This window comes from Jaminaea rosea (assembly GCF_003144245.1).
Source record: "Jaminaea rosea strain MCA 5214 unplaced genomic scaffold BDZ90scaffold_10, whole genome shotgun sequence".
Classification (NCBI taxonomy): Eukaryota; Fungi; Basidiomycota; class Exobasidiomycetes; order Microstromatales; genus Jaminaea; species Jaminaea rosea.
In genome coordinates this window covers 232,732-254,635 of record NW_020289984.1, presented here as the reverse complement: position 1 = coordinate 254,635, position 21,904 = coordinate 232,732, and the positions used below count along the sequence as shown (strand labels likewise).

Below are 21,904 nucleotides of genomic sequence, written 5' to 3'. Positions count from 1 at the left end.
GACGCGTTCTACCCTCCCACTCAAGCAGAGAGGCGAGTCATTGCACACATCAGGCTTCACGCTCGAGCTTTTGACTATCAGGGGTTGGCAATTGCCACAGCCTTCAACTTGGCTTCCTACACAGAGGTGGCTGAGCGGTGGGCGGTGGAGCGTGGCGTTCTCGGTCAGCAGCTGCTCTGCGTACGGCTCTCACTCTCGATGCTATTCACGTTGAGCCGATCGTAACATGCGAAGATTCGCCATAAAGATCGTGTGGGACGAGTAGACCGGGATCCATATCGTCTGCCAACGTGCGAGAACGTGGGTGGAGAGGGTAGATGCGAGGTCAGCAGCGAGACTAGGGCTTGTCAGGAAGATGAGGCCACCGCATCGCCACTCACCTAGGTTGCGTGTGTTCGTGTGTTTTGCTCTTATCTTGATTTTTTGTCGTCTTTGCGTTGGTGGACGGTTGTCGTGCAGGTCGTGCCAATAAAAAATATATAAGGCAAAGCAAGGTGGGGCAAGGTGGGGCAAGGTGTGGTAGGAAGAGAAGGAGGAAGCGCGAGCTCTCGCTCGAGATGAATCGCGTCGCGCGCGGCCTCACCAGGCGGCTGTCGATTGCGCGCGTGCATGAGCCTCGACGCCGGCTTGCCTTCCGAACCGCCTTCTCGTCGAGCTGAGCCCCTCCAGCACGAACCGCTTCACCCAAAAGTCATCGGCGTCGCGCCACTGTTCTTCGCATCCATCCCGCGTTCCGCCGAGGAAGAGGGGACAGCGGTAAGGCTGAAACCCTATGAGTACCAATGGTCGCGGATCCACCTCCCGGCTCAAGCTCGACTTCCTCCCCTCACGAGACTTACCCCCGCTTAGACGCGCCGCTGCTACTATCTCGAGTCAAGGCGACAATGCGGGCGAGAAGATCCGCGCCGGGCTCGAAGCGCTGGAGAAGGCGCTGGGTCTAGGCAGAGAAGAGGAGGTGCGGCTGATGATCGACGAGCAGTCGACGCAAAGCAGAGACGAGGAAGACGATTCGACGGCTCACGACTTGGAGCACCGCTTTGCACACTCGTGGCTCACTCGCATCGTCTCGGGCGAGGTACCGGGGCTAGAAGATGAGGATCAAGATCGAGCCGCAAGGGCCCTCGCAGCGCTGTGTGGTCGACCCGCGTCAGAAGCGCAGATCACCGCCTTCCTCTTTTGCACGGCGGACGCAATCGTGGCGCGGACGAGGATAGGAGACGTACCCATTACGGCGGACGCGCTGGGCAATCGTACGTGGGGGGCGGCGCCGCTGCTGGCGCGCAGGCTGGTGGGCAGGTACGTGCGGGAGGGAGAGAGAGCGCAGCGAGTGCTTGAGCTAGGCGCGGGCACGGGGTTGGTAGGGCTGGCTCTGGCGGCGCTCCGTAACACGCACGTCGACCTCACAGATCATCACCCGCACGTCTTGGCCAATCTCGAGGCCAACGTCAAGCTCAACGACCTGAGCGAGGTCGCTGGAGTGTATCGACTCGATTGGCAGGCCGTGCATGGAGCACAACCCCACTACACATCAACAGCGCAGACACTACCGGCGGACGTGCCGACCTCTGCCCCCTACCTCTCCCCGCTCCCCGCTGGCGAGCGCTACGACACCATCATTGCGGCCGACTGCATCTACGACGTCCACCACCCGGTCTGGATTCGCTCAGTAGCGCAGCGCTATCTTACGCAGAACGGCGTCCTTCATCTCATCACTCCTCTGCGCGAGACACACAAGGCGGAAGTTGAGGCGATCTATGGTGCGTTTCCGCGGGAGGGCGAGGGGCTCTGCATTACGTGGGAGGGAGACGAGGTGGGATACGACGATTTCGGGCCAAGATCGCTGGGCGGGGGGCAGAGAGGATTGAGGACCACGTACCGCAGCTTTGAGATCCGGTGGCAAGGCGACGTGCATACTTGACTTGCAATTCAGGGTTGGCTCTTGCGTCTCTACTTTGCTCTCATTGCCGCGCGTGTCTTACAGCTTCGCTTCTCTCGGCGACGCCTGCTTCTCGCCCAACAACACGACATTCACCGTAATGTCATCGCGGTACCGCCTTGCATCGCCCGCCGGTATAGCAAGGTAGGCATTGACGCGCTGAGCCCCTCCTCCGCCGAGCGCGTTGCGTACGAGGTGCGTTGCGAGATTCTCGTCTTGGAACGCAAACACTTGCTGGCCTTGAGCACGAGCGAGCGGGTGGTGCGACGACGAGAGGACCGCCTGCTGGTCGCTGATCGCAGGTGCCGCTGCCTTGCCGAAGACCTTGCCTTCCAGCTCTTCCTTCCCGACTCGTCCCTTGACCTCCGACAGATGCCCCGCGACGAGCGACCCGACCTCCTCATTGCTCAGCATATCCCACAGCCCGTCCGTCGCCATCACAATGAAGCGAAGCTGCTTGCCATCCGCTGCAATTCTGCGGCTCTGGATCATCGGACGCGCAGTCACGTACGGCGGGGTTTTGAGCAGCTGAGGCGGGCCTCTCCCACCACTTCCTGCAGGCAAGAACGCCTCTCGCAGCTTGGCCTGCATTTCGCGATCCCACTTGTAGCGTGCATCTCCGAACGCGCGTGTTGGTTCTAGCCCGCCGAGCACTCGACCCCTCATCACGACGTGGTCCGCCTCCTCGATAGGATGCTCGCGCCGCATCCTCTCCTGCTCGCGGATGTTTCTCCCCGTCTGATCCTCGCTCAACGGCTCCACACTCCACTGCCCCGTCTTCGCATCCTGATAGCCTGCCAGTGCCCGCGAGTCTCCCGTGCAAGCAACGTACACCGTATCCCGCGCCGAGTCGACGTAGGTGAGCAACGCGCAGCTACCCGATAGCGCGGGGAGCATGGCCTGGTATCCCTCTGACGCAGCACCGCCGCGCTTGAGCATCTCGATGGGCGTCTCGCATATACGCTTGTCCAGGCCCAGAAATGCCGTCGAAATGGCTTCCTTGACTAGGCCCGAGCGAATCTCCTCCTCGCTGCCAGAACCTGCGCCGAGAGCCGCCTTGATCTTCGCTGCGAGGCCGGGATTACGAGCTCGGTCCTCCGCTAGACGATGCGCCGCGTCGATGTGTAGCGCGACTTCCGGGATCAAGCGCTTGGAAAGGAGTTCAGAAGTGTCCCAGCCGGCATGACCGTCCATGACCGCAAAGAAGGCAGCGGCTGAGGCTGAGTTGGCGTGGGGTAGAATGGCTTGCGAGCTGCGATCTTCTATGGGAGCGTTGGCTGCGACGCTGTTGACGTAGTAGCGGGAGACGGCACCTGCATCTTGCACGTCCACCACACGCTCATTCTGTCGCAATCTTTTGGTGGACTCTGAGTCCGACAGCATGGTAAAGACCTTGGTCATCCTCTCGCCTGTTGAAGGATGCCGAACGGTAATGGAAAAGTTGCGAGACGATGAGGAGGGTTCAGGGGAAGATGGAGGTGCAAAGACGTTGTCGTCCACGTCCTTGGGTCGATTGGTCCAATAATAGGCTCCGCCCGCCGCAATTGCTCCTGACACGGCAATGACGATCCACTCGTTGCGGCGTTGCTTCTCGTATCGTTTCGTGGTGGAGGCGGACGATGACGAGGGCGGCGGAGTGGGCTGTGAGGACCCAGAGGCGAATTGACGCCCTCTTGATAGCGATGCTGGTCTCAAGCGCAACTGCGATGCTGAAAAGAGCGTGCGACGAGCAGCCATGACGCTGATGCGTCGCCGCGATGATTGGAGGAGGAGGAGGATGAGAAGGCGAGAATCTCGCGGCGAGGCGGCTGCATTTGATTTGGCTGCCGCCCACGCGGCGCGAGAGCGGGACAGCGAGACGGGCGCAGCGGGTGCAGCGTGCACTCGCCCAGGCCACATCGTTTAATTCAACACCGCACCACACCATCCAATTCCACAAATGGCAGGCTTCTCGAGAGGTGGACCACCACCAGACCGCTCGGCATATGGGGGACTGGGAGCGTACGGATCCAGCGCTGGAGGAGGAAGATCTAGTGGCGGAGCAGGCTTCTCTTCCGGCAGCGCTCCTGCTGGACGCTCAGCATACGGCCAGACGTCGAGCGCGTATGGCCAGACGTCGAACGCATATGGCCAGCCTCAGCAAGGGCAGGCCCCTCCTCCATCACGCAGAGTCCCGCCTCCATCCCGCGATTATGGCGGCGGCGCCGAAAAGGCAGCGTATAGCCACCAGCCTGCTCACCGCGAGTACGCCGTCGTGCGATGCCCAAACGAACTCAACCTCAGCAACGCCCTCGTCGTCAACCCGCAAGAGTGGCCAGGGACCCAGTATATCCTCGCCAAGGGACGCTACGTCTTCACCGTCCTTCACGACTCGACCAATACCATCCAGCCGGGCACCATCGGCGTCGCAGCATTCCAGCGCGAATGGGCCGGACTGAGCGCATCGGGAGACTACATGACGGCCGAAGTCTACGACCCAATGGCGGTGTCGTCGGGCATCTACCTGGGCGGGATTGACTTGGAGGTATCGTTCCTACGCTCGGCCATCACCGCCAACGAGCAATTCGACGTCGAGGAGATGGCGCGAAACTTCTTGCGCGCTTTCGAGGGGCATATATTCTCGGTTGGACAGCTGCTCGTTTTCGAGTTCCACGGCCACAACCTGCGCTTAGTCGTGCGAGGAGTCAACGTCGTCGAGGCCGGGCAAATTGATGCAAAGGGTGGAGCGAGCGGCCCCCCTACTGGCATGGACAAGGTGCGCGACGCGGCGTGACTCCAGACGATCCCATTGCGGTGCTGACACTCAGCCCCCTCTTTCTCGCGCCAGGGCATACTGATCGCTCAAACTGACGTCAACTTCAACAAGGCCAAGGACAGTCAGATCAAACTGAAGGCCAGCGGCAAAAAGGCCCCTCCCAATGCCATCCTTCAAGCCAACTTCAAGTTCGAGGACATGGGCATCGGCGGTCTCGACGACGAATTCAGCGCCATCTTTCGTCGTGCCTTTGCCTCGCGCATCTTCCCGCCAGCCCTGGTCGACAAGCTCGGCATCCAGCACGTCAAGGGTATCCTCCTCTACGGTCCACCGGGCACGGGTAAAACGCTCATGGCCCGCCAAATCGGCAAGATGCTCAACGCTCGCGAGCCCAAGATCATCAATGGTCCAGAGATTCTCAACAAGTACGTCGGAGCGAGCGAGGAGAACATCCGCAAACTCTTTGCAGACGCAGAAAAGGAGTACAAGGAAAAGGGCGACGAGTCTGGCCTGCACATCCTCATCTTCGACGAGCTCGACGCAATCTGCAAGCAGCGTGGTTCGACGGGTGGCGGGACGGGCGTCGGCGACTCCGTCGTCAATCAGCTCCTCTCCAAGATGGACGGCGTGGACCAGCTCAACAACATCCTGCTCATCGGAATGACCAATCGTCTCGACATGATCGACGAAGCGCTGCTCCGACCGGGTCGACTCGAAGTACACATGGAGATCAACCTTCCCGACGAACACGGCCGTCGCCAGATCATCTCCATCCAGACGAACAAGATGCGCACCAACGGCGTCATGGACGATGACGTTGACCTTGATGAGCTCGCTGCGGCCACCAAGAACTTCTCTGGCGCTGAAATCGCCGGTCTGGTCAAAAGCGCCACATCATTCGCATTCTCACGCCACGTCAAGGTGGGTACAATGGCTGGCATCTCAGACGATGTCGAGAACATGCGCGTCAACCGCGACGACTTCCTCCAAGCCCTTGACGAGGTTCAGCCTGCATTCGGTGTATCAGAAGAAGAGCTGCAACAAGTCGTTCAGAACGGCATCATGCGTTTCGCGCCCCACATCGACGTCATCCTTCGCGATGGCGCTCTGCGCGTCGAGCAGGTGCGCACCTCGACTCGCACACCTCTCGTCACCGCTCTCCTGCACGGCCCGCCCGGGTCAGGTAAGACGGCCCTCGCCGCTACGATGGCCATGTCGTCGCAATTCCCCTTTGTCAAGCTCGTCTCGCCCGAGAACATGGTGGGGTTGAGCGAGCCCGCCAAGATTGCGCACCTCAACAAGGTCTTCAACGACTCGTACAAGTCGCCGCTCAGCTGCATCGTCGTCGATTCTGTAGAGAAGCTCGTCGAGTGGGTGCCCATCGGCCCGCGATTCTCGAACGGTGTTCTGCAGGCGCTGAGCGTGCTGCTGGGAAAGCGCCCACCCAAGGGTCGCCGCCTTCTTGTCCTCGCCACCACGAGCAACCGGGCGATGCTCCAGGACATGGATCTGCAGCAGGCTTTCCTCGCCGAGATGCGCGTCCCTGCCATCTCCTCAGTGCGCTCAGTGGAGCACGTCCTGCGCGAGGTCGACCTCTTCAACGGCGACGAACGCGCTCACCAGCGCTGCGTGCAACTGCTCTCGCATGTAGGCTTGAGGAGCAGCAGGGATGACGGCGAGGAGGGAGCAGCACTCGACGAGTCGGGTGCGCCAGCCAAGACGGTGGGGATCAAGAAGCTCCTGAGTGAGATTGAAATGGCGAGGCTCGATGACGATCCTGCGGATAAGTTGGCTGCGGCGCTGCAGTTCATGTAGCACGGCGAGACTTTCTTTGTACATTCCTTGCGACCCCAATACATATCGCTTGCCCACCTACAGCTTGCCCGCCTACAGCTTGCTCTCCTCTGGCCCACCACTCTTTCCCTCCTCCTTGGGGGCCACACGACAAACCACCTTGCCGCCGCGCGCCCTCTTCTCGGCATCAGCCAGCATCTCGAATCCCTTGTCGCGGGCTTCTTCCAGCCCACCCCACAGCACCGTGTCCACATCTGGCTTGACGCCCTTTTCGCCAATGAATCTGATGCACCTACGGAACTCCTCTTCAGATCCCATCGTCGAGCCGCACAGGTCTACGTTCTGCAGCACCTCACGCATGGTAAAGTCTACCTTGGGCGTTGCAGTCATGCCAAAGACGACGACAGACCCACCAGGTCGAAGCCCGGCCTTGAGCGCTTGAGCGCAAATGGCCCCGCCAGCCGAGTCGATGACTGCGTCCAGGTAAGGACGGTCCTTGGGGAGGGACTGCTTGATCGCTTCTGGCCATGCCTTGGCATCTTTGTAGATTGCTCCTGCCTTTGCGCCCACTTTGAGGGCGTGATCCAGCTTCGGCTGCGATCCGCCGGTCACGTATACGTTTGCACCTCGTGCTAGAGCGAGGCGAAGGGCGAGGAGGGCCACCCCTCCACCGATACCCGTGATGAGGACATTGTGGCCTGGCTCGACACGCGCCTTGGTGAACAAGGCGCGGTAGGCTGTTACGGCTGCGCAGGGCAAGGCTGCGGCTTCCTCGTCCGAGAGGTGGTCAGGCACAGGCACAAGTTGGGATCGCTCTACTGTCATGTACTCGGCAAAGCAGCCGACGCCGCCCGTCTGGCGCGTCCCACCCAATAGCCCAAATCCTTTACCTCCCAGCGCATTACCAGCTTTCTGTCCATCAGAGCCGGGCACATCCGCTTCTGGTCCTCGCGTGTCCTTTGACCAGCCGCGAGTGGGAACGACGAGGTAGCGCTGTTTCTCCTCCCCAACGACGAATCCACACGCATCGCAGCCTAGCGTCGAAGGGTAGGTCAAGCCTGGGTAGGCGCCTTGCATCGACCATTCATCGCGACGATTGAAGCCTGCAGCGAGGACTTTGAAGAGGACGAGATCCTTGTCTTTGGAGGGAGGCGTGAGGGGGAGCGTTTCGACCTTTGCAGTTCCTCGGGTACCGCGGGGGCTCCCTTCGGGGGGAGCGTGCAGACGGAGGAACTGACCTTGGGTGCTGTCGGGGCGAGGAGGGAGGTGGTCAGTTCCTCTGCTAGTGACGGGCAATGCGTAGCCTTATGCTCACGGTGGAGACATGACAGCTAGCTTGGGAGGCTGTTGATTGAAGTGGATTCAAGAGAAAGACGTACTCTCGAGCCGGCGTCCTGTGCCGACATCCGGAGTTAAGTGCGGGGGTGGAGTCGGGCGCCACGTGGCTTTGTCGTGGCCCGCGCTCAGTGGAACCGCCTCGCCTCGCATTCAAAGAGCCTTTACTCGCTTTCCACACATTTGCCCTCCCCTGCTTCACCGCACCTCGACCGGCATGGAGGCAGTCATTGGCGGCGGCGGAAGCAGTGATGGTGGCCTACAACCACGCCCATCTGCGCCCGTGCGACACCAACCACGCCCTGCCACGACGCATACAATGGAGCGTGGCCCCTCTTCCTCATCAACGCCTGCTCCTCCGCAACCTCCACGTCCTCCGCCTCACCTTCGCATCCGCGTCCTCTCTCTTCAGAAGCGCAGCAGGGACCTCTGCGTCCAGCTCGAGGCCAGCACAAATCTCCCAGCATATCGTCGCTCCCATTACCCACCCTTCACCCGCACTCTCCGCGAGCTAGCACTCTTCGCCCTCTCCCTATCAGTGCACGTCCCCACTCATATCCTCGCCGCCTTACCACTCCCCACTCCTGGACTGCTCGCCACCATTGGCAATGATGCCTCTGTCCATCCCACCTCGCTACCAGAGGGAAGGCTGCTCTGCTTTCATCTCTCGCGCTGGTTGCAACGCCTCGTTGCGGAGCCGGCGCATAGAGATCACGCCGAGACGCGCAACTTTGTCGAGGCAGACTATAGCTATCACCCACTAGAGCCAATGGAAGATGGCGGCGCGATGCCTCTCGTTGCCAAACGATGGCATGCACTAATGGCGCAACAGGCGCATGATAGGGCAGCCGCCGCTGGTGGAGGCATGACGATTGATGTTGGCGTAGGGCTGGGCTTACCCAGTGGAGTCGTCGGCACGACAGTAGGTGGCGGAGGGACAACTAGCAACGGCAGTAGCTCGAGCGGTGGTAGCAGCTTCTTCGGCATCTCTCTAGGCGGAGGCAAGAGCTCGTCCTCGTCCACAGGGACAGGCGGCAAAGGCCTCTCCCTCTCGCGCAACGTACACGATGATGACGAGGACCTCGTGTCAGCTCGCATGGAAGTCACACGTCTCGAGCTCCAATTCAGTACCGCAGCTCAAAAGGGCCAGAATTGCGTTGCCGCCCGCACCTCACGCCTCTCAACGTCAACCGCAGCCCTCTGCAACTCATTGCACACCTGGGCGGGCGTAGAGGCCACTCGACCACTCTGCGCCGGTGCTGGCCTGCCCTCCCACTTGGAGACATTAGCAAAAGCTCTCGCTGGTCCATTGGACGCAGTGACGCGCTCCTCTTGCCAGACAGAAGGCTTGACCCTTCTCTACCAGCTAGCCTACCAGGGAAAGAATGCTCGAGCGGCCAAGGAAGCATTACTCGCGCGCAATGCGCTCGTCGAAGAGCATTACGAAGCCTCTAAACGCGCTCTAGTCAAGAAGCGCGACGTCGAATCTTTGAAAATCAAGATGGGCTCTCAAGCTGCACATCATGGTTCAGGTTCCTCCAACTCTCACCTCATCACGCGCGATCGCATCGAAGTCGCAATCGACGACTTTGCCGATTCCGCACGCTATGCTGCCCACCTGCGGCAATTATTGGGCGATCTCTCGGGTCAGATGCATGAGTCTCTGCGCGCACACAGTCGATCTGCGCATGCTGATGTAAAGCAGAGCTTGCAGGAGCATGCGAGGGGAATGGTGAGGAGCTTGAGAAGGGAGATGGACGTGTTGAGGAGGGTGAGGGGGGAATTAAGGGGAGAAAAGGTGGAGAAGGCTGGAAAGGGCGGGGTTCTGCCCGGAGACGAGGAGGGGGAGGGGGAGGAGGCGGACGAAGCGCTGGTTGGACATCCATCGTCCTCGGTGGCTGGAAGCTCCCCACCGCCATCGTCAACACCAGCGCCCGCCACGGTGTCGAGCAATCGCGACTTTTCTCGAGGTGCTCCTGCCCCGCAATCCGAGGAGCAGCATGCGCAGCAAGAGTCCTTTGCGGACACACCAGCGCCCAGAAGGAGCACCGAGTCGCCATACACGTCTCCTCGTCACAGCATTGAGCAGCAGCGCCCGCCGACCTCATTCGCAGCCGGACAGCCGCGCCCGCTGTCTCCATCCCCGCCCTCCCCAGCGACTCAGCAGCGTCCCACCTCTCCACCCGCACCGACCGCTACGCAGAGCATGTTCCTGCCCCAGCCCTCGTCTCAGGACGAGCAGCCTAGTGGCTTTAGTGCCCATCAAGGCGGGCAAGGTGGGCTGAACACATCTCGCTTCAGCGGCGGGCGGCCGAACCCGTTCCTTAATAGCGGAGCAGGAATGAGCAACAGTGTCTCCGCCCTGCCACAGTCCGAGAGAAGGGCAGACGCCGATTCCACTCCCCCACCCATCTCTACATTCGGGACTACGCCCCGTAGCGGCCCACCTGGGCGAGGAGGAGGCGCAGCTGGGCGAGGAGGTAGAGGTCGAATCAGCGCTTCTGAAGCTGCGAGAAGTCTGGGCGGCCGATTTTGATCGCTACGACGGTGAGACGTCGTGTAAAAGCATTTCACGAATGCGGCGCTAATGATTATGATTATGATGATGAGAATGATGATACAGTACGTCCTTCGTGTCGAGCGCAATCGTCGAGAAAATGTTCGCAATGGATGGAAGCAGGCAATGCCGCAGTAGAGAGGGGCAGGGGGTGGGTGGGGTAGCAAATGTTCTTTGTACAAGTCTTGGGTGGGTAGGGAAGTGATTCGTGTTCGGAAGCGGTGCCGCCGCAACCTTCGGGCGCACCTTGCTGATCTCACCTGTGTCGCTGAGAATCGCTAGGCTGCCGCGCATGACTGTTCCTCTCCCACGTCCGTCGTTCCTGCTGTCGCGCCGTGCTCAGTCTTCTCCTCATGTCGCGTCTCGCCCTGCTCCTGCCCTTTCTCACCCTGCACCTCTTCGTCCTCGCCCTCTTTTCCCTGTGGGAACGCTATCGAATTGAAAGGATTCTCAGTCTCCTCTTGCTCCGCAAGCGGGGAAGGGAGGCCAAACTCCTTCCCAGGTGCGAGGCCAGTGTTCGACGCCGAGGACGGCGACAGCCGTGTCGACGAAAGGGGCAGGTGCAGGGGAGGGGCGAGAGTCGCCGTCTCGCTGAGGTCCAAGCTGCCTCTGCGCTGTGGAATCGGAGGCGAATTAGGCCCTGATGAAAGCCCGTTCTGCTGCTGATGAGCGGCTGCAACGCTCGTTGCACTGCTGTTGGCCGATGATCCCAGGAGGCTGCCACCGCTGGCACCTTCTCTACCACCGATGCCAGCGCCCGCGCTCGTGGTCAGCGGCAAGAACAAGGCCGACAGCCGATTGCTCCGTCTCTGCTGATTGAAGGTACGCGCAAGAAACGTCGAGCCTGAGCCGCTGCCAGAGGGCGAAGAAGAAGTCACCGTCCCGTTGCCCGTAGTGAGTCCTGTTGTCGGTGCGCCCGCCGCAGAGACTCCGGTAACCTCGCCCACACTGGCTGCCGAGCTCCGCCTAGAGTGATTTCTCGACCCGGGATTCGAGCGCGAAGATGCAAGTGAGGACGACGAAGAATCTGGGAAGCGAGCCGTCATTCCCTGCAGGAAGTCGCTGCCGAACTGGCTTAATCTACTACCCGGCCCCTGTCGTTGCAGCGGACTGCTAGTGGAGCGCGGTGTAGATGGACGAGAGCTGCGCGCCTCCTGAGCTGGAACGATGGGCCCTGTAATGAGGTCTGTATCCGTTGCCGCTCGTCCGAATGACTGCGGGGAGCGACTGTTTGGAGAGCCCTCACTGGCGCTGGCGCTTTGTTGCCGCTGCTGCTGCGCATCCCTCGAGACAAGGAAAGGCTGTGAGCGATTGCGCGCTGCGAAGTTGGCGGGCATGGTACCCGCCAAAGATGGTGAAGCTGGCGGAGGATCTCTAATGCAGGACATAGATAGGCGGCTGGCGGCCAACGTGTCGACCATCTGCTGAGGCGCGACTTGCTGTTGCTGCTCATCTACCACGCTACCCCTCCTGCTTGCGCTAGCAGACTGAGACCCTCCCCACCTTCCCGTCGAAATGCTCCCAGACCTCCGCAAAGAGTCGAGCGGTGGGCCCATCAGGCCGAGCATGTTGCCAAATGTGCTGCTCGTTCGACGACGATGCTGACCGCGGGATGGGGGACGTGGTTGTGTCTGAGCTTGCTGTTGAGCCGCTGCCCTGTCAGAGCTCTCGAACGCAGATCGTGCTGCAGGCTCTGCTTGTGCGAGAGGCCCAATAGAAGGTCGCATGTCCGTCACGCTCTTTGATCGATCCCGCCTCCCCGTCAAGCCAGTGAGAGCTCGCTTGAGCGAGGAGGGCGGGCGAGGAGGCTGCTGGGTCGAATCTGCACCGTCCTCAGGTGAGGCCACTCGAACCACGCCCATTTCTGATGGTCCCGAGTCCCCAAGCACGAAGGTCGACCCCAGCGGCGAGGCAGGTTGCGATGGCGAAGTGCGGCTGACACCAAGGCCAAACGGGCTGCTCCCGCTCATGCTGCCGCCACTGCTGCTGCTTGCGCCAGCACTCCCGCTGACGACGACGTCTGCCGTCTGCGATCGTCCCCTCCTCGACCACGTACCGGAGAAGGCATCTCGCAATCCACTCTGCCTTCTCCTAAGTAGGGAGGGGCCTTTGTTTGGCGACGACGGGCGCGAGATGCTTCCACCTGCAGACATGGCCGTTCCCGTTGCCGATCCCTCGCTACTCTGCTGACTCAGGTGCGCAAAGGGCGTGGTAGGCGGGGAGTCGAGCACAACATCCGACCCGCTCGTGCTCGTAAAAGGAAACTGAAGAGACTGGGCTGTGGGCGCCGTAGAGTTTGGCGAATTTGCGTTCGAGCTTGACCCAAAGGCGAGAATCATCGACTGTGGTCGGAGGGTGGGGCGACCTGTGCGACGAGCGGTGTTGCTACTTGCCACGGCTGCTGCGGCAGCTTCAAGCTCCTCCGCACGCGTCGCGGCTGCAATCCTCTGCTCCTCTGCAGCCACGTGCTGGTGCGCAGCCATCTCAAAAACATTGGCGTTGATGCTCTGCCTGCTTGTGCGCTTGGCCACCCGTGCCAAACCCATCGCGGCTCCGACCGCGGCGCTGAGGGAGGACGTCGAAGAAGCAGAGGCGCTCGCTGGCCATGCAGTGAGGCCTGCGACGGGAGTAGTGGCGCCAGGCGTGGTATTTGTACTGCCCGCCGACGACTTGGTGATCGACCCTCCTGGCGTGAAAGTTCCGTCCTGCTGCGTGATAGCTCTGGCGCCCAGAATAGAGTCTGAGAAGATCATCCCCCGATCGATGACGGCTCGCTGCGGGAGGGTGGCGTACCGCACTAGCACCTCGGACGAGTTGGCCGAGGCGCTCTGTTGAGCGAGAAACTCGCTCAGAGGGTCGCGCTTCGCGTCACTTGCAGAGCTTAATGAAGGGTCTCGCAGGCAGGGCAGATTCGAGGGGAAGCTGCTGCCCTTGGCCTCGGCCAGCGTCGTCGTCGCCTCGAGCGAATCGGCCGCCATGGCCGCCATTAATTTCTCCACCCACAACGCCCTCTCCCTTGAGCTGGACGCCGCAAGTTCAAAATGATGCTGGCCCTTGACGCTCAGCCTAAATGCGTGCGGCAGAACTCCTTCGTCTTCCTCCACGGAGCTGATCTCGGCATCCCTCAATGGAAACCAATGCAATGGATCGTATGCCCCGCCCTTGCGCACCTTGACCATCAGCAGGCCTTCGTTGTAGAGGAAGAGTCCCAGGAAGCGGAATCGCAGTGGTGCCGTGAGAGGCGAAAAGGTGGCATGGTGGTAGAGAACGTCAAGGGTGCCGGAGAGCGAGACGAAGCCCATGGATGCAAGGAGTGGCTTGGTGATGATAGCGTGTGCCTCGACGCGTGATGCAATCAACTCGGCAAGGAGCATTTGCTCGCGTTGCCTGCCTGCTGCGTCGACTTCGTCAGCCACCCGTTTCACGGTCACCAATGCCGCCTCGAGCTCGTCGCGCCCGCCGTCCTCTGCGCCTGTGTGCTTGAGAAGAGTGTGCAGCACGAGTGGATAAAGACACAGCCTTTGAATAGGCTTGATGAGCAGGTCTGCGAACGTCAATCGCCCGCTTGGCCGTGCAGAAAAGGTCGAATCGCTCGAAGCGGATCCATCAGCTGAAGCTGTCGCTGGCGTCATGGGAGAAAGGCCACTAGGCAGCGGTGTCACCGCACGCGCCGGAGTCGACGAGCCCGAGCGAGAGTGGTACTGTCTCGAAAGGTCCGTCACAGACGCGTTGCGCGATGGACTCGGCCTACTCCTCAAGATGTTACCGCACAGTCGTTCAAATGCAGCAAAGTCCTCTCCGTTGTGTCTCTTCTCGGCCTCTCTGATAACGGCCAGCGCTTCTGCATGACGAGCGCAGAACTCCTGGTAGAGGACCAGTCTGCCATCCAGCTTGGCAAAGTAACTTCCGACTGCCACGATGGCTGCATCGACTCCAGGGCTGACGGCTTTATCGCTCTCACTCCCGACGTCTCCAGGCCCGATGCAGTTCTCGTCGAGTATGCGCTCAAGGTCCATTGCCACCTCGGCGTGCAGTTGAGCCAGCTCGGGAGAGTTGCGGACCACAACTTCGATGCGCGCCGGATGATCTTCAAAGTATTGCTGGAGGTGGAGTGAATCCATGTAGACGTGCACCAGCGCACTGAGATCGCGAGCGTACGATTGCTCCGTCTCAACCAATTCAACCAGGGCGTGGTAGCGACGCAGCTTGGACTGTAGGTCCTTCTCGGACAGCAAGTTCGGTGGCGTTTGGTCGTTGCTGTCCGGCCGAACGGTCTTGAGGTCGTCAGCTGCTTCGCTGGATACGGTAGAGGGCGACGTCTCGGTCGAAATCTGACTTTGCGTAGTGATGGACCCCGTAGTCGACGTCGAAGGTGTGCGGCTGATATCGCTGGAGCTCGAGGCTTGACGATCTGTCATGTCGACGGCAGCGAGAGCGTCTACTGCGGCGAGGGCAGAAGCCACCTCCGGCTCTGTTCTCCCAACCATGAGCTCCTGCTCAGTCGTGGCTGCCACTTCGGACAAGCCTTCCTCGATGAGACCCTGGCGCAGTCGAGCTGGCAGCAGGGATGGGGCAGTAGATGCCGCTGCAGATAGATCGAGGGTAGCGAGGGCGGGGGCCAGACCCCGAGATTGCGTCAACCTTTCCGTCACCGTCTCGTCTGCTGGTGGTGGGGATGACATTGCTTCTATCGACAGCGGCGACGGCGGGAGAGGTTTGTCTCGCTGCGACTGCGTGATGGTAGCGATGCTAGCCGTCTCTGTCTTGGATGACGACTCGCTCGAATCGCTCTGCGCCTCTGGATCTGTGCTACGGCGGCTGGGTGCAGTTGAATTGACGTCGTAGATGGGCTTGCGTAGGAGATTGGATGGCGAAATGGAGCGAGAGGATGAGGAAGAGGAAGGATCGCGATGGGAGACTTTGCTCGCAGTGGCTGGGAGAGCGGACATGCTGGTAGGGAAGAAGGGAGAGCCTGCTCTTGGAGTGAAGAAGACCTCCTCGGGCGATGCAAGAGATGGAGACGAGGAACGCAGTACGTCTGAGAAGGCGGGTAGGTCCTTGATTGTTCCTGGCGGTTGAGATGGCATGGTTCTCGACGTTGATGCCTCTGCGTTGTCGTCGTCGTCCATGGCCGGTGAAAAGCTAGATGAAGAAGAAATGCTGGCCAAGGCAACGTCTTCGGGCGGATAGCCCCGAGACAATGGGTGTGTGCCCTTTGGTACGGTCACAATGCCGGGACGGTACGAGATGGAAAGAGAGGTTTGTGCGCTCGCCTCGTCGTGTATTGTGGGAGCCACAGGGGACGGGCGTCGCTCCCGCCTCAGAGATCGGTCGTGGGGCGAGAGGTTTGTGCGAGCGATGACAGACGATGCTAGTTGGCTTTGCCCGTCAGCACAAGGAAGTGGAAAGGGGCTCGTGTGGCCGAAGCCAAGATATTGGCGTGGTGAGGTTGAAGGAGTGGTGAGAGAGAGAGAGAGAGAGGGAGAGCGAGGGCAGCGGCGAGGCGGCGTCGGAGGCGGCGGAACCAGACGAACGCGGAAGCAGGCACGGCACGCACAAGCACGCACGCACGCACGCACGCACGCCTGACGTTATTAGACCCGAAGGGAGAAAAAGCGGGGCGCCCTTGATAGTGAAGGCAGCGTTCTTGGGCCGGCTTGTGTTGGACGAAAACGATGCGGCTGCTTTGCGTAGTTCTCGCGCTGGAGCCTGGACCGGCTAGACCGAGAGGCTATTGTCGTGTCGTCGTCACCGTCGTCGTGAGGCGCGAAGGGCCGGGATGATGTTGGGCTTGGCACGGAGATGCGGCGGCGATGCGGCGGCAGCTTCGATGCGGCACAGTCGGAGGCAAGGCAAGTGCGAGAGCGGGACAGTGACGCGGGGCGGTCCACCAGGTCAGAGAGAAACAAAGGAATCTCTCAATGAGATGATGACCACAATGAAAAGGATTTGATTCCTGTGATGAGCCAGTCACAGACACCCTTAATCCGAGTTGAGATTGAGTGGGCTTCCATCGCATAGCGCATCCATCGAGAGGAGCAGAAGCAAGAGGCTATCACAAAGCGACGGCCTTTGGACGCGGACGCCAGGCGCGATTCTTTCTGTGGCGACTCGTCGCTAGACGGGATCAGCGGAGAGCGACTGTTCAGCCCATCTGGGCATCTGAGCGCTTTCCAGGGTCCATTGACCCTGACTTGCGCCTTCGAGCAAAATGCCCGCGCACGTCTCGTTTTGTGTGCAGCAGAAGTGGTTTCTTGCTAGTGCATCCACATCGTGAGCGTTCGTCGCCCGCTCGCTCACTCACGGGGCATTGCTCACACACAATCAGTAGCCGCCCTCGCTCTCAAGCACCACTCTGTCTCTTCTCTTACCCTCTCCTTTCGAGCTGAGGCTGTGAACGGGTCGCGGCATCTCATGGCCGAGGTACCACCCAGCCGTGGTGCCTGCTGCTGTGGCGGCCGGCTCACGCTTCTCGGGTGGCGTCGCATTTGCCCCATCGCGCGACTGCTCGACTGCTCGGCTGCCCGGAGTCTGCGACCCTTAGATGCGGGTCCAGCGACGCGAGCAAGCGGGCTGCGATGACGATATCAACGCCAAAAGAGACCCGTGGACGCAGCCGCTAGCAGCGGCCGAGGAGCTCTCCCATCATCGTTGCCCCGTTGTCGCCCGATCATCTGTCTGCTGATCCTCTCACCCCTCTAGGCGGGGATGGAGGCGAGGCGCAGCGATATCAAAAGGAAAGAAGCCGGGGAGCCACGCACGCTTGTGTCGCGTGAACTTCAAGGCAGATTTGCAAATTGGTATTCAAGTACCATAGATCTGCCTTCTCGTCTCTTCGCATTCGTCGAGGTCGCGTGTTGACTGCGCAAGTCGCACGATCGAGACCGATTTATAAGGGAGAGGGCTCGCTCAATGCTAGTCTCTCGCGAGTCTCTCAGCACAGCAGGAAGCGTCGGCGACGACTGAAGAGACGACCCTGATTCGTCAACCGGCTGCAGGGGAAGGAAGTGCAAAGAGTGGAAGAGAGTCGCACAGCGAATATGATACAAAGTCTCAGTCTCCGGGACGATGCGAGCCGTCTGCCCGCCATCTTCTCACGCACCATCGCGACCCATCTTCCCTCCCAACCCACCCCCACTCCCACCTCCGGGCCTCATCGTGCTCACATGCCCGGGTGATGAGGAAAGCACAGCTGCGACACTGGCAGCAGCGCTTGTGCTCAACGTAGCAGTAGAGGGCTGAGGTCGTAACGAGGGGAAGCCGGACCACATACTTTGCCCGAGGCCAGAGAGCAGGCCTCCGCCCGTGCCACTTGCGGTGTTCGGCCGAGCCGGCTTCGAACGTGCTTTGTCGGCACCGCTACCAGTGGAAGGAGGAGCCTTCACGCTTAGCGTGCTAGCCGTGTCGCCGTCAGTGTCCTCGTCCTCCTCGTCGTACTGCCTGCTCGAACCGTATGCCCGCGTCACAGAAGCAGTTCCGGCTCCTCCTCCTCCTTTCAACGCAATGGGCGCCTGCAAGGCCAAAGTTGCTCGGCTCATGATACGACCCGCAGGGGCGGCATGACTGCTACTCGCGCCGTGAGAGATGCCTAAGCCGTGGCCTGAAGAGCTTTTGGCGTTGTTCTCCTCGCCTTCAGCAGTTCCGTGCTCGAGAAAGGTCGAGTGAATCGAGCTGTCAGACAGGCCGCGCGGGCGCCGTTGCAAGCCTCTGCGACTAGAGTCCGCTGCCGTCGGGTCTCCACTGTCATCCGACCCCCATCCAGGCTTTCCATGGTGCAATGAAACCTCATCATCGTCCACTATTCGCGAAAGTGGGCGATTGCGACCATGATATCCCGGCGAGCGAATGAAGTCGTGGGTCGCACTAGTGGTAGTACCCGAGCTTGGCACCGGCGCATTTGTAGTACGCAGCGACTCCCATGCATCAGCTGGAGCGCCGGCGAAGAGACCGCTGAGGTTGCGGCTCTGTACCCGCGAAAGGAGGTGAGGGTGAGGAGCGCCCGCGCCGACGGATGAAGAGCCCGGTACGCCTAGCAGACCGGAGCGACCCCGTGTCGCTCGAGGCATCGGCCGTGTCAGGCCTCCAGGGGCGGCAGCTGATATTGATGACGCGGTGCTTGGGCCTTCCGTTTGATCCTGAGGGAACTCGGCGGATGTAGCGCGGGTCCCACCCTTGACTTCTACGGCGACCGTTGAGGGGCGACTAGCTACAGCTGCTCCGCGTGAGACCGAGCGTTGTAGTGATGAAGCCGCGGAATTCGCCAGGCCGGCAGGTCCTGACCGACTCGCTGGGCGACTGATGCTTGCTCCTCTTGTAAGCGTAGCCTGGCCGGCGGCAGGAGAAGCGCCGTCGCCTGCATCTGCGGCGGGACTCGCTGCCGCATTCGAAGCGGTAGCAGACAAAGGGGGCGCTGCTGAGGCAGGAGTTGCCGAAGACTGACCGCTCCCACCACCAGCGACTGCGAGTCCACCGGCAAGTAGCTTTCCAAACCATCCTCCCACACCCTTTTCCTCTCCTTTCCCACTCCCCTGCCCGCCATTCAGATGCTCATTCAAAATTCTTGTCGCATGCCCCGGGTTAAGCTGCACCTCATTGATACAGCTTCGTAGCCTCGCGAGCTCGAAAAGGACGTCCCTCAGCAACTTGACTAGCGTGAAGAAGTCTTTGCGAGTCAACAGACTCTCCAGCTGTGGATTTGCTGTGCCTACTGCCCCTGCTTCAGAGGAGCGCGAAGAGGCTGCATCACTCTTTGTTCCCTCCGCCGGTTGGACCTGGCGCTCGCGTGCCTCCTGCTCGATGAGACGCCTGAAGTGCTCCCTCAACCCCTCGGCGTCGCGGGTGATCCCCTGGATCGTCACCTTCGCCAAGTAGCCGACATCTCCGCCCGCCAAGTGTTGGCGCTGCAGACGGCGAGACAGGGAGTCAACGTCCGCAGTCGAAAGTCGAGTATAGAGTCGCGTAACGTAGTCGAGAAGGGTGAGAAGATGCGATGTGCGGGGATCGCGCTTTGGCGCGGCCGGAGGTAAGGATGTCGATGAGCTGCGGACGGGAGCGTGAGCAGCGGAGCTCGTCGGAGCGGTCGAGGCTGAGGGAGCAGCGCTACTCATCGTATCGCTTGTCGAGCCGTTGTCGGAAGGCGGAGGGGGGGCGGCGGCGTGCATAGCAGTATATTCCGCTCGTATCTTTTGGGCCTCAGAGCTGACAGACCGTCTACCTGCGCTGACAGTCGCGGCAGAGTCTACGGTCGTTCCAGGGGATGATGTGTAGCTTGCAACTGGTGCTGCTGTTGCTGCAGGTGCAGCATGCGTCGTAATGCTTGCTGACGTTGCTGCAGACCCCTGCTCAAATGGAGGCATCGTCGGAGATAGCAGACGACTTCCGCCCAGCCGCGGGGAAACATCACTCCTGGCAGATGCTCTGCTCGCAGAGCGATCGGAGAGGAGTAGCGGGCGATGAAGACTGAGTGAGAGTGGGCGACCAGACGGAGAGCGTGAAGGCTGAGCGACCATTTCGTGCGAAGAGAGCTCGTCGGCCAGAGAGGGCGAGGGAGCCCCTCCTCCTGGCACGGCCGTTTCATCTGCTTGGCTAGCGCTTGAGCTGTTGAGATCCTGTTGAAGGTGCTGCTGGTGAGCAAAAGCCAAAGCAAGGCGATGATGCCCATCACTCATTCCGCTGGCGCTGCGTGCGTGCGTGGAGCGGCCCAGGAATGGGATACTGCGTCCACCTGCAGAGGATGTACCCGTGTTCAAGAAACCCGCGCGCTCCTCCCTCAATGTGGCCAGCTCTTCGTTGGCGGCCGCGAGAAGGGCGGTCGTCTGGTCAACCTGCTTCTCTAGGGCTTCATTCGCAGACGCCATGGCCGCAAGCTCGCTGGCGTCGACGGCTGTCGATGATAAAGCAGCTTCGCCGGCCTGCTGCGCAGCAGCGACGCTAGCCCTGAAGCGCTCCTTCGCAGCCTCAACGATGTCCTCCCCGAGTTTCGCACCCGTTGCATCAGTCTGCCGTGCTGTCTGGCCCTCGTCTACTTGCCTCTTCAATGCTTCACTCAACTGCGTTACTCTTTCGGCCGCCCGTTTACTCCTCGCTTCAGCCGCTTCTCTCTTTTCGCGCTCAGCAAGGACCTCCTGCTGAGTATCCTCCAGCTCCCTTGCCAGCCTCTGTGCTTTGCTGTCCGCAGCAACAAGCTGTGCCTTCTCGCCTTTGATGCGTGACAGCTCTCGCCGACAGTTGTCCAGCTCGGCGAGCAGGGCCCGATTGCTCGAGTCGGCTGCCTCGAGGTTGAGAGTAGTAGCCGCTAAACGTCGAGAGTAGTCGTTTGACTCCTTGATACTGGAAGCAAGCTTGCTCATTAGGCTGTCTACTTGAGATGCATGGCGTGCTTCGATCGTTGAAGTTTGGGCAGAAAGGTCGTCGTGCTTTCGGAGGAGAGCTTGGCCAATCTCAGCGGCGAGACGGAGATCGCTATGAAGCGATGAACGAAAAGGGTCGTCAGCGAGCTACAAGCGATGGTATGGAGGTCTTCCGATGCCTTGCCAATACTCACGACTCCATGTCCGCCCATTCCTCCGTTGCTCTTTTCGCTCTTTCGCAATTATGTTGCCCACAGCAACATGTACACCTTCTCCTCTGCTGCGAATCTACATCCCCACTAGTCGACTCAAAACTATCTCTCCCATTTGCTGGCGGAAGCAGTCCACTGTCTTGCCCTACTCTCGGCGGAGTAGGCGTCGTGCTTCTTGACGCAGGTGGCTCACCGCTACCAACAACAAGGCCGCTACTCTCCCTGCCTCGTCGGCTTCCATTACTCCCACTACTATTCTGCATTCGGCGTTTCCGCTCCACGCGAAATTCAGTGATAATCCTCGTAAACTCATCAATTGTGCCACTATGTCGCATAGAGTCTTCGAGGTCCTCAATCGCGTCCGGGTCGTCGTCTTCGAGGGCAGAGAGGACGCTGTGTGTTGATGGAGCTGGGGAGGAGCATCGACCTCCATCGTAGGATCTGACAGAGAGGAGCGAGGCCTTGTGTCGAAGTGTACCGCCTGAGGAGGAGGAAGACGAGCCGCCAGGCCGTTCGGGGGTGCTGAGGCCTAAGAGACTGGAGCCGGGGAGGATGGACCGGCTAGAAGGATCGCCGCCGCTGCCCGTCATGCTATCTGATCGTGTGCGGATCTGAGCGTGGCTGCTGTCCCCTGCGCTGCCTCGAGACGATGAGGTAGACGGAGTGGACAAAGTCGTGTTGTTCATCTCATTTCGTGGTGGTGCGTAAAAGTGGCGTCAATGCAGGTCGGAGTCGTGGCAGATGAGGTTGTATGCTAGGGTAGCTGCGAGTGCGCGCGCCGTGTCGTGACAAGCTTAGCAGTGATGATGGTAAGAGCTCAGAAAGGAGAAATTGCGAAGCAAGAAGCTGTCAGAGGGGCGACAGGGGTGGTCGGTGAATTTGGAAGCGTTGAAGGGAACGAAACGAGGAGCGAGCGGAACAGGCCAATGGAGCGAGCGGGCGGGCGAAACGCGGTCGGAGAGGGAG

At 60.6% G+C, this 21,904-nt stretch overlaps 7 protein-coding genes across 7 annotated transcripts; 3 read left to right on the top strand and 4 right to left on the bottom strand.

Moving 5' to 3' along the window:
• The first annotated feature begins 646 nt into the window (after positions 1-646).
• BDZ90DRAFT_233115 (hypothetical protein) lies at positions 647-2,263 on the top strand. The gene has a single exon (XM_025506516.1). The coding sequence runs from the start codon at positions 773-775 to the stop codon at positions 1,916-1,918; it is 1,146 nt and encodes a 381-aa protein (XP_025361091.1). The 5' UTR covers positions 647-772; the 3' UTR covers positions 1,919-2,263.
• Positions 1,947-3,708, bottom strand: BDZ90DRAFT_39741 (protein serine/threonine phosphatase 2C). Its single transcript, XM_025509554.1, has one exon. It carries the CDS (start codon positions 3,671-3,673, stop codon positions 1,976-1,978), a length of 1,698 nt encoding a protein of 565 aa, XP_025361090.1. The 5' UTR covers positions 3,674-3,708; the 3' UTR covers positions 1,947-1,975.
• A 167-nt stretch (positions 3,709-3,875) lies between these two features.
• Positions 3,876-6,506, top strand: BDZ90DRAFT_261289 (AAA-domain-containing protein; the record flags this gene model as incomplete). Its single annotated transcript, XM_025508363.1, has 2 exons — positions 3,876-4,691; positions 4,764-6,506. The coding sequence occupies 2 exons, from the start codon at positions 3,876-3,878 to the stop codon at positions 6,504-6,506; spliced, it is 2,559 nt and encodes an 852-aa protein (XP_025361089.1).
• Positions 6,507-6,578: 72 nt separating this feature from the next.
• On the bottom strand, positions 6,579-7,811 carry BDZ90DRAFT_261288 (NAD(P)-binding protein; the record flags this gene model as incomplete). The annotated part of the gene is made up of 2 exons (XM_025508362.1): positions 6,579-7,731; positions 7,801-7,811. 2 exons carry the CDS (start codon positions 7,809-7,811, stop codon positions 6,579-6,581), a joined length of 1,164 nt encoding a protein of 387 aa, XP_025361088.1.
• A 186-nt stretch (positions 7,812-7,997) lies between these two features.
• On the top strand, positions 7,998-10,822 carry BDZ90DRAFT_233111 (hypothetical protein). The gene has a single exon (XM_025506515.1). It carries the CDS (start codon positions 8,140-8,142, stop codon positions 10,354-10,356), a length of 2,217 nt encoding a protein of 738 aa, XP_025361087.1. The 5' UTR covers positions 7,998-8,139; the 3' UTR covers positions 10,357-10,822.
• BDZ90DRAFT_233110 (hypothetical protein) lies at positions 10,393-15,832 on the bottom strand. The gene has a single exon (XM_025506514.1). It carries the CDS (start codon positions 15,462-15,464, stop codon positions 10,656-10,658), a length of 4,809 nt encoding a protein of 1,602 aa, XP_025361086.1. The 5' UTR covers positions 15,465-15,832; the 3' UTR covers positions 10,393-10,655.
• A 1,639-nt stretch (positions 15,833-17,471) lies between these two features.
• On the bottom strand, positions 17,472-21,833 carry BDZ90DRAFT_280507 (hypothetical protein; the record flags this gene model as incomplete). Its single annotated transcript, XM_025509291.1, has 2 exons — positions 20,921-21,833; positions 17,472-20,838 (listed from the first exon to the last, which is right to left on the bottom strand). Exons 1-2 carry the CDS (start codon positions 21,622-21,624, stop codon positions 17,472-17,474), a joined length of 4,071 nt encoding a protein of 1,356 aa, XP_025361085.1. The 5' UTR covers positions 21,625-21,833.
• Positions 21,834-21,904: the final 71 nt, after the last annotated feature.

Excerpts from the sequence above, each read along its gene's own strand:
- BDZ90DRAFT_233111 (XM_025506515.1), top strand. The coding sequence starts at position 8,140 with ATGGAGCGTGGCCCCTCTTCCTCATCAACGCCTGCTCCTCCGCAACCT.
- BDZ90DRAFT_39741 (XM_025509554.1), bottom strand. The coding sequence starts at position 3,673 with ATGGCTGCTCGTCGCACGCTCTTTTCAGCATCGCAGTTGCGCTTGAGA.
- BDZ90DRAFT_233110 (XM_025506514.1), bottom strand. The coding sequence starts at position 15,464 with ATGCCATCTCAACCGCCAGGAACAATCAAGGACCTACCCGCCTTCTCA.
- BDZ90DRAFT_233115 (XM_025506516.1), top strand. The coding sequence starts at position 773 with ATGAGTACCAATGGTCGCGGATCCACCTCCCGGCTCAAGCTCGACTTC.